The sequence below is a fragment of the Lytechinus variegatus genome, chromosome 2 (genome assembly GCF_018143015.1).
Source record: "Lytechinus variegatus isolate NC3 chromosome 2, Lvar_3.0, whole genome shotgun sequence".
NCBI lineage: Eukaryota > Metazoa > Echinodermata > Echinoidea > Temnopleuroida > Toxopneustidae > Lytechinus > Lytechinus variegatus.
The window spans coordinates 64,908,636-64,923,259 of record NC_054741.1 but is presented as its reverse complement, the minus strand read 5'-3'; the positions used below and the strand labels follow the sequence as shown (position 1 = coordinate 64,923,259).

At 35.5% G+C, this 14,624-nt stretch overlaps 3 protein-coding genes across 5 annotated transcripts in view; all 3 read left to right on the top strand.

Moving 5' to 3' along the window:
• The first annotated feature begins 509 nt into the window (after positions 1 to 509).
• On the top strand, positions 510 to 2,058 carry LOC121409586 (diencephalon/mesencephalon homeobox protein 1-like). The gene is made up of 2 exons (XM_041601499.1): positions 510 to 988; positions 1,272 to 2,058. Exons 1-2 carry the CDS (start codon positions 791 to 793, stop codon positions 1,770 to 1,772), a joined length of 699 nt encoding a protein of 232 aa, XP_041457433.1. The 5' UTR covers positions 510 to 790; the 3' UTR covers positions 1,773 to 2,058.
• A 1,368-nt stretch (positions 2,059 to 3,426) lies between these two features.
• LOC121409585 (homeobox protein ceh-37-like) lies at positions 3,427 to 4,839 on the top strand. The gene is made up of 2 exons (XM_041601498.1): positions 3,427 to 3,928; positions 4,221 to 4,839. Exons 1-2 carry the CDS (start codon positions 3,731 to 3,733, stop codon positions 4,719 to 4,721), a joined length of 699 nt encoding a protein of 232 aa, XP_041457432.1. The 5' UTR covers positions 3,427 to 3,730; the 3' UTR covers positions 4,722 to 4,839.
• A 3,621-nt stretch (positions 4,840 to 8,460) lies between these two features.
• LOC121408658 (ubiquitin carboxyl-terminal hydrolase 32-like) overlaps positions 8,461 to 14,624 on the top strand; it is an 81,339-nt gene continuing 75,175 nt past the window's right edge. For all 3 annotated transcript variants that reach the window (XM_041600197.1, XM_041600196.1, XM_041600195.1), the window contains exons 1-2: positions 8,461 to 8,640; positions 11,429 to 11,556. In XM_041600197.1, coding sequence (XP_041456131.1) covers positions 8,583 to 8,640; positions 11,429 to 11,556 — 186 coding nt within the window. In that variant the 5' untranslated portion in view covers positions 8,461 to 8,582. The remainder of the gene's footprint in view (positions 8,641 to 11,428; positions 11,557 to 14,624) is intronic.

Genomic DNA, 14,624 nt, shown 5'->3' with positions numbered 1-14,624 from the left:
TTTTAATGGGAATTTCAACTTTTCTTTGGCATCATCTGAAGAGCTACTGAAAATATACACATTGAGACAATAAAAATCAATTTTGATGAAAAGTGGACCTAACCCCTTTTGCAAGTGAGCTCTTCTTATATCTATGTATTTAATTATAACCTACATTTCAGTTTATTTCCCCTTTTCTCTGACTATAATATATCATCGTTTTTCAAGCATCTCTTTTTTTTCCTCGTATCTCTCTATCCCTTCTTTCGTCCCCTATAACTTATATCGATGTCTATTTCAAAATATCAAACGAAGCCGTCCATATTTTCTTTGACAATTTAAACGTCCATTAGTATACAGTGTCATTAAGAAAGCAAAAATAATGAATGGAAGACAAGAAGATATTGATACTGTTTCTAAACAGGAGATTATAAGCCTATTCATCTAGAGACCGATAAAGGATGTAGTTTGAATAGATTTCAATCTGCCCGAGTACGCCGGCATGGATTAAACGATTACTATACTGCTAACTGAAACCTTCCCGTAATCCCATTGGCTGTCTTCATTGACCAATAGAAAATTGCGTGCACTGAATAGAAAGCGGGTTAAGGCAAGCTAGTAATCCTATTGGCTACCCTAATTGACCAATAGAAAAGTGCGTGCATGGAGCCCAACGTTGATAGGACGTCGAAGTGTCAACAATAATAAACATCATTCTGTAATAGCTTATAGAACAACGAACAAGTTCATCATCTACTCCAAACAAGCAATAATTATCTTTTATTGAGTTTATATCAAGCTCATTATCAGAATGACCGATTTCATCATGACTGCTCATGCTTCATCGAATGGGGTTCCTTGCAAACGCCCTCGTCGTCGACGTCCAACCGTCTTCACCGATTTACAGCTGAGGATTCTGGAGACAGTGTTCAACGACAACCAGTATCCTGATATCACGACTAGAGAACATCTGGCTTCAAGCCTGCAGCTTAAAGAAGACAGAATTATGGTAAATGGAATTACTGATAATACAAAGAAAACTAACATCGCAAATCCAAAATGTTAAGATATCAGAGAGCAAATTGTTCCTTTTTTGGGGAGGGGGTAAAACATCGATCCTTGATAAATCGATCTTTATAGAACGCCAGATAATCATGGAATTCGTAAACGGACCACTGACAGTGTTGAGATAAATAAAGAAAATAGTTCTCATCAATAAAATCGTATTTTCTGAAAATGTTTAAACTGTTTCACTGATCATTTCTTTCGATTTTGTTTTCTCTCCTCTCCAGGTCTGGTTTCAGAACCGTCGTGCACGTGTCCGTCGAGCCTCTCTTGTTTCATGCTCTGCTCACCAACCAGTCATTGAGAAAGACGTCGACAACTCCCGCCTTCAACCATCTAACGAAGTCGACTTATCGTTCGTAAGACGTAAGCGGAAGACACCGTGCGACGTCGATGAGGTCAACCAGACGACACCTCCTACAAAGAAGTTGGGCGTCGTGTCATCCAAGTTCTCTGTCGACTTTCTCGCTGAAAGCAGTCGATCGACGTCAGAGTCAACGACAGTTTCATCGGACCCACATCTTCAGTGTCATGGCGTCACTCAGCTCCACCGCACGACATCGCGTGATTCAACGAAAGGCGCCACCAGTCCATTGATGTCAGTAGACTTTCTCTCTCGTAGCAGTCGCTCTCCTTCTCCCTCTCGCGCTGAGTATCTTCACCGAACACCGTCTTTATTCTACACACCGATGAGTTATCATCCGTATGTCTTCTGCATCAACTTCTAGGCACTGACTGAATGAACCCACGAACTCTCAAAACAGAAAGAAATGTTTAATTGCTGTTATAATTCTTGCCAATTGCAGTAATATTGACCATGTTAATGCTCATTTGTCCTTAATGTAATATTTTGCCGCACTATTGACATGAATAGCATTGGTCGAATAAAATGTTTAAATTCAACTGTGAAATATATCTTGTTATTGTTGTTATTGTTTTATATTTGAAAGGTTAGAAAGAGTCAAATGATTGATGAAGTTTATTTGTTTTTCATGAAGGGAGCATGCGAGTCCTAACGATATACCTATAATGTCGAATCCTCTTTCCCTTAATTTTCTTCTCATGCACCTATTTTTAATACATCAATGAATATCTCCCAATAATTGTGTTTTGCCGTGAAAGAGTTTAGTCGGAAAGGCCACCTAATTACCAAAAATTGAAAGAAAGAGAGGGAAAGAGGCTGATAAATGAAGAAGAATAGAAGATGTCAAAAGAAAAAAATGAGAATGGAAAGAAATGAAAGTAAAGGTGAAAACTGGAGAGAGAAAGGGGAAGATAGAAAAGGGGTGAAAAGGATACACGGGAGTTTAAAAAGGAATAAATAAAACAAAAGAAAAAATTCAGACATGTAATTTCAGGGAAGACCAGAAGAGTGGGTGTAAAGGAAGGAATAAAAGATAAATGGAAAAGGAGTTAGGAACAAGAGGCGGGGGGCCTATATAGCATTATTTGAAAATATATTTCTTGATATCTTTCTATTTATCTATCGATTTATTAATTTATATATACATATTCTATCAATCTATCTATCTGTCTATTCATCTATCTATCTATCTATCTATGTAGGTATCTATCTATTTTAACATTCATCTATAAATTTATCTTTTCATTCATCTGTCTATTTGGTTGCAAAAGAGGTTGCATTTCTGACCATTCCGAAAAAAAACACGTTTTTATTCTCACTTATTGCAATATTCTTATGAGAAACTAAATTGTCATGACGTACTACCCAATCAAGTGAACATAAAATTGGGTCTAAAAGAAATCTACCTGTCTTCATATTTTTAAAAATATTTTTTCCCCAAAAAAATCTGTGTTGACCTTTTGCAACCAAACTGAATTGGACCGAACCCCTTTTGAAAAGAAAAGTGATTTTTCTTTGCCATTTTACATCATTTTTAATGGGAATTTCAACTTTTCTTTGGCATCATCTGAAGAGCTACTGAAAATATACACATTGAGACAATAAAAATCAATTTTGATGAAAAGTGGACCTAACCCCTTTTGCAAGTGAGCTCTTCTTATATCTATGTATTTAATTATAACCTACATTTCAGTTTATTTCCCCTTTTCTCTGACTATAATATATCATTTTTTTCAAGCATCTCTTTTTTTTTCCTCGTATCTCTCTATCCCTTCTTTCGTCCCCTATAACTCATATCGATGTCTATTTCAAAATATCAAACGAAGCCGTCCATATTTTCTTTGACAATTTAAACGTCCATTAGTATACAGTGTCATTAAGAAAGCAAAAATAATGAATGGAAGAGAAGAAGATGTTGATACTGTTTCTAAACAGGAGATTATAAGCCTATTCATCTAGAGACCGATAAAGGATGTAGTTTGAATAGATTTCAATATGCCTGAGTACGCCGGCAAGGATTAAACGATTACTATACTGCTAACTGAAACCTTCCCGTAATCCCATTGGCTGTCTTCATTGACCAATAGAAAATTGCGTGCACTGAATAGAAAGCGGGTTAAGGCAAGCTAGTAATCCCATTGGCTACCCTAATTGACCAATAGAAAAGTGCGTGCACGGAGCCCAATGTTGATAGGACGTCGAAGTGTCGACAATAATAAACATCATTCTGTAATAGCTTATAGAATAACGAACAAGTTCATCATCTACTCCAAACAAGCAATAATTATCTTTTATTGAGTTTCTATCAAGCTCATTATCAGAATGACCGATTTCATCATGACTGCTCATGCTTCATCGAATGGGGTTCCTTCCAAACGCCCTCGTCGTCGACGTCCAACCGTCTTCACCGATTTACAGCTGAGGATTCTGGAGACAGTGTTCAACGACAACCAGTATCCTGATATCACGACTAGAGAACAACTGGCTTCAAGTCTGCAGCTTAAAGAAGACAGAATTATGGTAAATGGAATTACTGATAATACAAAGAAAACTAACATCGCAAATCCAAAATGTTAAGATATCAGAGAGCAAATTGTTCCTTTATTGGGGAGGTTGTATAAAACATCGATCCTTGATAAATCGATCTTTATAGAACGCTAGATAATCGTGGAATTCTTAAACGGACCACTGACAGTGTTGAGATAAATGTTGAATAAAGAAAATAGTTCTCATCAATAAAATCATATTTTCTGAAAATGTTTAAACTGTTTCACTGATCATTTCTTTCAATTTTGTTTTCTCTCCTCTCCAGGTCTGGTTTCAGAACCGTCGTGCACGTGTCCGTCGAGCCTCTCTTGTTTCATGCTCTGCTCACCAACCACAAGTTGAGAAAGACGTCGACAACCCCCGCCGTCAACCATCTAACGAAGTCGACTTATCGTTCGTAAGACGTAAGCGGAAGACACTGTGCGACGTCGATGAGGTCAACCAGACGACACCTCCTACAAAGAAGTTGGGCGTCGTGTCATCCAAGTTCTCTGTCGACTTTCTCGCTGAAAGCAGTCGATCGACGTCAGAGTCAACGACAGTTTCATCGGACCCACATCTTCAATGTCATGGCGTCACTCAGCTCCACCGCACGACATCGCGTGATTCAACGAAAGGCGCCACCACCAGTCCATTGATGTCAGTAGACTTTCTCTCTCGTAGCAGTCGCTCTCCTCCTTCTCGCGCTGAGTATCTTCACCGAACACCGTCTTCATTCTACACACCGATGAGTTATCATCCGTATGTCTTCTGCATCAACTTCTAGGCACTGACTGAATGAACCCACGAACTCTCAAAACAGAAAGAAATGTTTAATTGCTGTTATAATTCTTGCCAATTGCAGTAATATTGACCATGTTAATGCTCATTTGTCTTTAATGTAATATTTTGCCGCACTATTGACACGAATAGCATTGGTCGAATAAAATGTATAAATTCAACTGTGAAATATATCTTGTTATTGTTATTGTTTTATATTTGAAAGGTTAGAAAGAGTCAAATGATTGATGAAGTTTATTTGTTTTTCATGAAGGGAGCATGCGAGTCCTAACAATATACCTACAATGTCGAATCCTCTTTCCCTTAATTTTCTTCTCATGCACCTATTTTTAATACATCAATGAATATCTCCCAATAATTGTGTTTTGCCGTGAGTTTAGTCGGAAAGGCCACCTAATTACCAAAAATTGAAAGAAAGAGAGGGAAAGAGGCTGATAAATGAAGAAGAATAGAAGATGTCAAAAGACAAAATGAGGATGGAAAGTAAAGGAAGAAGAAATGAAAGTAAAGGTGAAAACTGGAGAGAGAAAGGGAAAGAGAAGGAGAAGGAGAGATAAAAAAGGGGTGATTATGATAAACAGGATTTAAAAAGGAATAAATTAAACAAAATAAAAAAACAGAATGTAATTTCAGGGAAGTCCAGAAGGGTGGGGGTAAAGGAGGGAATCTAAAATAAATGGAAAAAGGAGTTAGGAACAAGGTGGGGGAGTGCCTATAAAGCATGATTTGAAAATATATTTCTTGATATCTTTCTACTCATATATCGATTTATTCATTTTTATCTACATATTCTATCAATCTGTCTATTTATTTATCTATCTTTCTATCTATCTTTTGAGATAAAAAATAATAAATTTTATGAACAATGGACCTAACCCCTTTTGACAAATGAGCTCTTGAGAAGAGTTTGTTTGCAAAAGATGTTAGGTCCACTCCAAGAAAATCTTTTTTTTTTACTCTCCCATATTGCAATATTCTTACGCAAAACTTAATTCTAATGATACCCTACCATGAGAATATAAAATTGGGTATAAAAGAACATATCTTTATATTTTTTGAATATCTTTTTCTCAAAAATATTCTGTGTTGACCTTACACCTTTTGCAACCAAACTGAAATGAACCTGACCCCTTTTGAAAAGAAAAGTGATTTTTCTTTCCCATTTTACATCATTTTTAATGGGAATTTCAACTTTTCTTTGGCATCATCTTAAGAGCTACTGAAAATATATACATTGAGACAATAAAAATCAATTTTGATGAAAAGTGGACCTAACCCCTTTTGCAAGTGAGCTCTTCTTATATCTATGTATTTAATTATAACCTACATTTCAGTTTATTTCCCCTTTTCTCTGACTATAATATATCATCGTTTTTCAAGCATCTCTTTTTTTCCTCGTATCTCTCTATCCCTTCTTTCGTCCCCTATAACTTATATCGATGTCTATTTCAAAATATCAAACGAAGCCGTCCATATTTTCTTTGACAATTTAAACGTCCATTAGTATACAGTGTCATTAAGAAAGCAAAAATAATGAATGGAAGAGAAGAAGATATTGATACTGTTTCTAAACAGGAGATTATAAGCCTATTCATCTATAGCGACCGATAAAGGATGTAGTTTGAATAGATTTCAATCTGCCTGAGTACGCCGGCAAGGATTAAACGATTACTATACTGTTATACTGAGACCTTCCCGAATCCCATTGGCTGTTTTTCAAAACAGAAAGAAACGTTTAATTGCTGTTATAATTCTTGCCAATTGCCATGTTAATGCTTAACTTGTCCTGAATGCAATTCAATTCAATTCAATTCAATCTTTATTTCGCAAAATAGGATAAAAATACAAAGAAACATCAAATAATGTGATTAGATAATAAAATACATTGCGTGGCTTTCCATGAAGGTTATCAGAAACCTGTAAGGCTGGATCGCCAAAACATAGTAAAAGGACAACAATATTAATAAAAAAGAAAAACCAGAATATCATATCATTGTAGTAAATACAATGAAGGAAAAGGGACAGAGAAAAAAAAACAAAGAATACAAAAAGACACGAATCAAAGGGGGGGGGGGGGTAGATAGGGTACAAATAATGCATTGATATCAACTGCGAAAATTAATAATCATTCACTAGAAAATTTTTGTACTGCTTTCTAAAGGAAGATATAAATTGTGAATTAGATATTATTTGGGGAATCTCATTCCATTGTTTGGGACTTACATAACTGCAATATTTTGCCATGAATAGTATTAGTCGAATAAAGTGTTTAAATTTAACCGTAAAATATGTATTGTTGTTTCATATTTGGAATATACAAAATCAACTTAGCTGAAAAGTTAGAAAGGGTCAAATGATTGATGAAGTTTATTTGTTTTTCATGAAGGGAGCATGCGAGTCCTAACGATATACCTACAATGTCGAATCCTCTTTCCCTTAATTTTCTTCTCATGCACCTATTTTTAATACATCAATGAATATCTCCCAATAATTGTGTTTTGCCGTGAAAGAGTTTAGTCGGAAAGGCCACTTAATTACCAAAAAATTGAAAGAAAGAGAGGGAAAGAGGCGAATAATTGAAGATGTAACAAGAAAATGAGAATGGAAAGAACATAAAAAATACATCAACTTTAAATAACTTTAAGACAAAACTTCAGAAAAAAACCGTCACGTCTGGTCCCTAAATTTGCTTTATATATTTAGTTGTTGGATGATTGGTTTGATGATTTATTTTCTGTTTCAAATGACATACTAGAATTTTGTATAAAGTTGCCCTGCCCCCCCCCCCTTCCCCGTGTTTTGTATAGTACTCTGTTTAGATAAGTTTCTTTCATGTACTATCATATATTTATTGTTTATGTCACGGTGCACTTATCACAAGCTGTGCTTTTTGAGTTGCTACCTCCATTGTTTTTTTTAATTCATAAAATGTATTGTTGCTTTTATTCGTTGGAAATAAATGTACTTTATTCATTTAATGAGGAAGATATAAAAGGCGGAGGAAAAAAAAGAAATAAAAAAACAAGTAGGGAAAAGAGAGGAGAAAAAAAAGAGGGAGACCATTGAATGAAATAAGATGAGGGGAAGATTACAGACATAGAAAAATCTTTCATGTAACTAAAAAAAATACATCTCTGGTAATTGACCGTAATTGGCACTCTCTATTACCTATTATAGCCTCTCAAAGGCCTCAATAAAACCCAGGGGGCCATGCACTTACATTGACGAGTGGATACCATGCGCGACCCCCAAAAACCGAAAAAGCGGATGTCTTTTTCAAGATAGGGCACGTTAAGTATTCAACGTAATAAGGGTGTCAAAAGCACTAAAATAATGAAAAGCTAGCAAAGCTACGAGTTTAGGGTTAAATCTGAGAGGGTATAACAAATTAAGACTAAAATGTTTTATAAAAGATGTACCTTTTGCCCCAAGAGTCAACACTACGTGTTTAGAGCCCGGAATAAAACAAAACTTGTGGCCCAGTTATTTTGTTTCTGCAAAGACAACTAGTTTATCTCTCCATTACCGGATTTTGTAGAGTTGAAACAAATGACATATGAAGGGAAGGGCAAAATTCGGAATCAAGGAGAAAGAACTATCGAGATTAGAAAGGGTATGATGTCACTGTCTAAACCAATGACATCATTCATATTCCTGTGTAATAATATTCTGACGAATGTGATGACCGAAATATGAAGCGCCCTCAATCACCATACGGTGGGTGTGGTCATGTGACTTAGGGAAATGTACCATGGTATACGACAGCGTAGTCTGAGTGATTTGTTTACATCATGTAATGCTTGTTTTTACACCAAACTACTTGAAATGAAGGATATAAACTAGCAATATGGGAAATAAGGAGTCTAAACCCTCGATCATACCTTACGAGGAGGCAATAAAAAGAGGCAAGTGTCCTATTTCATTACATTTTCGCACCGGCTGTGGTCAGCAGCGCTGTACTTCGGACTACTGACAGTGCTGGCAATGGCACGCGGGCCCAGCACAGTTGTTCAGCCACGGCCACACAGGCACGACACCACGACCACGGCGCGGCGTGGAGCCATTGCATTGAATGCAGTGCGGCGCTTGCTTTGCATGCAGCATTGCCATTGCAGAGCAGAAACTTGAGCAAGCATCATTTGTACACTGCAACCACTCTGCCTGTCGGGAATCTACATACACCTATGTCCTATGGGAACGCATAGAATATCACAGCCAAGACACAACTATAGGCCCTACTCTAAAATAAGCCTTGGAAATAAGTTAAGAGGACTGTACTCGACTGTCATGTCAGTACAGTGTTTACTAGTACTAGCCTGAGGCGTCTGGGAAGTAAAAGTCATCTACTCTACGTAGGCTTACTCCCCATTGACGCCTGGCGCGGCAAGACATAGGGCCACACGATGCTAGAGAGTTTTTTGAGAAAACAATGTTGCTCCAAAATACTTGATTTGTTTATCTGGATAGCATCACAATTATGTAAATGGATAAGAACACTAAAATCCCCCCATTACTTATATTCAATTTTTTTTACACTAGAAATATTCCCAACATTAAGAAAAATAATGTAAGAAGATGAGCAGATAGTTACCGATGATCTTGTCGCCATTTTCCTTCTTAGTTCGTAGCCTAGTTACAAGACGCTTGTACAGAGAGGGCGACGATATCATGAGCACAGAGCAGTGCTACGTGTACATGTAATTTAAAAAAGAAAAATTCAATCGACTGATGAATATCGTGAATTGTAAAATACATGTACTTGCATTAGATTAGCTCATAAATATTTATTGGCTAATGCAATTATTTTACAATTCACGATATTCATCAGCCGATTGATTTTTTTTTTAAATTGGCACTGCTCATGTTATATTTGTCTTGGCTCTAGCCAGGCTGCCTCGGTGTATGCTCAAACATCTAAGTAGTTTTTTCGTACTGGATAACCATTTACAACAATAATTTAGAAAGCTCTTCATAAATTTGATAATCCAAAGTTACAGAAAAATCCACAAAAAGGAGCTCACATCTATGATCTTTATGTGCTGAGAAAGACATGGATGTACAGTGTAACTGGTCGAGCTGCATATCTTGATATATGTGTGAAGAACAAAGAAAGAAGCGCAAATAAAGGAGATTGGTCCTTGAGTCACAGAGGGTTTGTAAAAAACTGAAATGTGTGCAATATCTGGAGAATTCTTGCATTAAAGAATTTGGATGTGCAGATCTTTTTTACAAAACTTGGCATTTTTCAAGAAAGGTAAAGAGAATTTTCAGAATACCACCCTGTTAAAACTGTACATGTATGTTCATGTATGTATGTACATTCAGGTACTTGTGAGGAGCAACATGTGCAAAAGATTGTGTAATGCAAGTTTAAATTGCTCAAAGGGGTGGTGCAGGCTGAAAGCATTTATAGCTTAATTAATAGAGTAGAATTCACTGAGCAAATTGCCGAAAATTTCGTCAAAATCGGACAACAAATAGCAAAGTTATTGAATTTTAAAGTTTAGCAATATTTTGTGAAAACAGTCATTACATGTATGAATATTTATTAGGTGGGCTGATGATGTGACATCTCCACTTGTTCTTTTGTATTTTATTATATGAAATGAGGTTTATTCAAATTTTTTCCTCCAAGAACTAGAAAAAATTGGATTGACAACTGATTTAGTGCATTAGATATTTATTGCTGCAACTTATTTCATTATAAGGGAGACATATTATTCACACAAGTATGAAACAATGAAATAAATGTAATAACATAAGAAAACAGAAAGTGGAGATCTATGTGACATCATCAGCTCGCCTAATGAATATTCATTATGACTGTTTTCACAAAATATTGCTAAACTTTAAATTTCAATAACTTTATTATTATTTATACACGATTTTGATGAAATTTTCAGTGTTTTGCTCAGTGAATTCTACTCTGTGTATTCAGACATAACTATTTTCAGCCTGGACCACCCCTTTAATAAAAATCAAAGAAACTTTTAATAGGTAGCAAAGACTTCAAATGTTTTTTTTTAATCCCTGAACACTGCATCAGTGTATGAAATATTTAGATTTATTACCAGTAAATCATTAGTAATTTGATGTTTGCCCTGTTTGTTTTGGAACAATGATTTTTTTATATTAAAAATGAATAAAATGATTATTTAGGAAAAGGAATCATTGTGAAATGTCCACGGTAACAGATCCTTCATAGACTGAAGTTTATTTTCCACTCTGTACAGTGAGCCTAGATGTCCCCAAACTTATTATTGATTTTTAAAAGCAAAACAACATTTTTATTTATACTATATAATTGGTCTTTGCATACATTTTGGTTAATTTCTTACCCTGGAAAAGACCTGAATCTGGTTGTTCTGGGTTCCGTAACAAAAAGGTTAGCAATTGATTTTATGATTGATTGTACATTGTAGTCTATGGAATCGATCATAGAAAAATGTTCTACGATCATTGCTAAGCTTTGTGTTACGGGACCCAGGTCTCCAAAAACAAGAGAAGTTTTCTCCATAATTCAAATTCACAACCAGGAATGATTATCTAAAAAATCTTTTATGAAAAATTGGTGAGTCCATCCAAGATTAATGAGATTATATGAATTTTCCATGTAAAAATTAATTTACAGTACATATAATTCAATCACAAACTTGTATCACCATGTGAACTGTTGATTGTATTTCTTTACAGTGTCTGAGGATGAGTTGAAAAGATTAAGGGAGGCATTCAAACGCTACTCAATCCCAGCAGGCTATATGAGCAAACTCATCTTCGTCAAAGATGTCATGGGAGATGCTATGCCTCAAAAACTTGGAGAGGTGAGTAGATCATTTGATAACTTTATAAAGTGTGTCTGATGTACAGTATTTGAAACGGGTATATTTTGATTTTATTGGACTGTTTAAGAAAACTGTTGCTGGGCAAGCGCCATGAGAATCTTTGGACAGTGTGTGAGCTGTAGTGTAAAATATTATTATCATTCCCATCATACAAAAGTGACTGAAGAGATGTAACCTGATCTGATATGTATTCTTTTTGATAATTCATTTGATAAAATTATGAATTGTTTGAGAAGTGGTTTTATACACACACAAAAATAAAACATTTTGGCATCTGACTTTTTGAAACTGAGACAATATTTTAAATTTTTTTAAACATTTTGTTTTATGCGTACTCTGTGAGGGCATCGTGGTCTCTTAATCAGAGGGACGTGTGTTTGAATCCCAGCCATGGCATGTTTTCCTTTAGCAAGAAATTTACCCACATTGTGCTGCACTTGACCTTGGTGAGGTTAATGGGTACCCGGTAGGATTTATTTATTGGATGTTTTAGTGTCTACATGTATACAGCGGCTCAGCTACTGCGGGGTAATAATATGATACCTAGTATCAAGCACAGTAGAGTATATAGTAGCTGCGCTATATAAATGCACCATATTATTATTATTAAAGGTCAAGTCCACAATTCACAATTGTTAAAGGACAAGTCCACCCCAACAAAAACTTGATTTGAATAAAAAGAGAAAAATTCAACAAGCATAACACTGAAAATTTCATCAAAATCGGATGTAAAATAAGAAAGTTATGGCATTTTAAAGTTTCGCTTATTTTCAACAAAATAGTTATATGAACGAGCCAGTTACATCCAAATGAGAGAGTTGATGACATCACTCACTCACTATTTCTTTTGTAATTTATTATATGAAATATGAAACATTTTTGTCTCACCTGCATAGCAGAGTGAGACTATAGGCGCCGCTTTTCCGACGGCGGCGGCGTCAACATCAAATCTTAACCTGAGGTTAAGTTTTTGAAATGTCATCATAACTTAGAAAAATATATGGACCTAGTTCATGAAACTTGGACATAAGGTTAATCAATTATAGCTGAACATCCTGCGTGAGTTTTATGTCACATGACCAAGGACAAAGGTCATTTAGGGTCAATGAACTTTGGCCGAATTGGGGGTATCTGTTGAATTCTCATCATAACTTTGAAAGTTTATGGATCTGATTCATGAAACATGGACATAATAGTAATCAAGCATCACTGAACATTTTGTGCAAGGTTCAGGTCTCATGATTAAGGTCAAAGGTCATTTAGGGTCAATGAACTTTGGCCGAATTGGGGTACCTGTTGAATTACCATCATAACTTTGAAAGTTTATTGGTCTAGTTCGTTAAACTTGGACATTAGAGTAATCAAGTATCACTGAACATCCTGTGCGAGTTCAAGTCACATAATCAAGGTCAAAGGTCATGTAAGGTCAATGAACTTTGGCCATGTTGGGTTTTTTTGTTGAATAACCATCATATCTCTGTAAGTTTATTGGTCTAGTTCATAAAAAGTGGACATAAGAGTAACCATGTAACACTGAACATCTTGTGCGAGTTAGAGTAGTTTTCAAAGTCAGCACTGCTGCTATATTGAACCGCGTGATGCAGGTGAGACGGCCAGAGGCATTCCACTTGTTATTTTCTCGTCTTTGTCATGTGGAATGAAGTTTCCTTCCTCCCTGAACACATGGAATTCCATTATTTTAACATTTAGTGCTTCAGGCAAGGAGGTCCTAATCGTCAAATTCGTAAAAATTGAAATATTGTATAATTCAAACAATAAAAAACAAAAGAAATGGTGAGTGAGTGACATAATCGACTCTCTCATTTGGATGTAACTGGCTCGTTCATATAACTATTTTGTTGAAAATAAGCGAAACCTTGAAATGTCATAACTTTCGTATTTTACATCCAATTTTGATGAAATTTTCAGCAATGTGCTTTTCTGATTTTTCTCTATTGATTCAAATCAACATTTTTCTGGGGTGGACTTGACCTTTAATAGATCAATTTCACTTGGTGCATACATGTACATGTGTGTGAGCAGCAATCTAATATTTGTATTTTGAACTTGTTTAAAATTTGTATTTGAAGTAAAAATTTCACCTATTAGACAGAGCAAGTTTTGAGACCAGATTATACAAAAACTTTTCTTGGTTGTATTTCTCCTACATATACATGTAACAGACTTTTTATGGTTTCAAAAGATTTAACTTCTAAGGCAGAGTTTGTACCTGTACAGATATCTGGCAATGGATGATGCATGTACATGTGGGGCCTATTTTTTGCTCACCGGCACCCCAAAGTTCAGTAAATTTATTGTTGCAACACTTTTGAAGGAACTACATTGGCCTAAATAACCATACATGTTCACTTTTTATAAATATGGACAACTTTGGTTTGTTTTTCCCAATTTACCCTCAATCCTAAGAATATGTACATGTATGTAGGCTAACCGTTACCAAATAGCCAAAAGCATACATTGTGCATGTACATGTAGGACTGCTACATGTACAGTACATTGCAAATTGTGATACATCGTTCAAATGAAAAACCATCCTGTTTTTCAGTAAAATCATCTTTAAAAATGAATGCAAATTCTAAATCAAATATTCTTGTTTCAATCAACTGTTTTATTTATCTGTTCATGAAAGCCATCTTGAAATCATTGCAATGAATAGGGAAATGTAAACTGTAGACTTTTATTCCATTTTGGCCTATATACATCTGTACATGGGACTGCTATTCCCCCCCCCCCTCTTCTGAATGACATGTACATCATGTACTTCATGCACTTCATACATGTATGAAACTGTTTTCACATAAAATGATTTGATCTTCAAACAATTTCTATAGATGTTGACACTTGTACAACTGAACTGTACATGTATGTTCCTATACACTCCTCATATGAACACACATGTCCAGATGGCCAGCTAGCTGGTGGTTTTTGTGGCTCCAAATTCAATGCATGGAATTACATATTTGAAGTGAAGTGCCTACACCCAAATGACAGTACCTTTGCATACCATGCCTTTGTGACATCATATA

Excerpts from the sequence above, each read along its gene's own strand:
- LOC121409586 (XM_041601499.1), top strand. The coding sequence starts at position 791 with ATGACCGATTTCATCATGACTGCTCATGCTTCATCGAATGGGGTTCCT. Across the intron at positions 989-1,271 it reads TTAAAGAAGACAGAATTATG|GTCTGGTTTCAGAACCGTCG; the intron begins GTAAATGGAATT and ends TCTCCTCTCCAG.
- LOC121409585 (XM_041601498.1), top strand. The coding sequence starts at position 3,731 with ATGACCGATTTCATCATGACTGCTCATGCTTCATCGAATGGGGTTCCT. Across the intron at positions 3,929-4,220 it reads TTAAAGAAGACAGAATTATG|GTCTGGTTTCAGAACCGTCG; the intron begins GTAAATGGAATT and ends TCTCCTCTCCAG.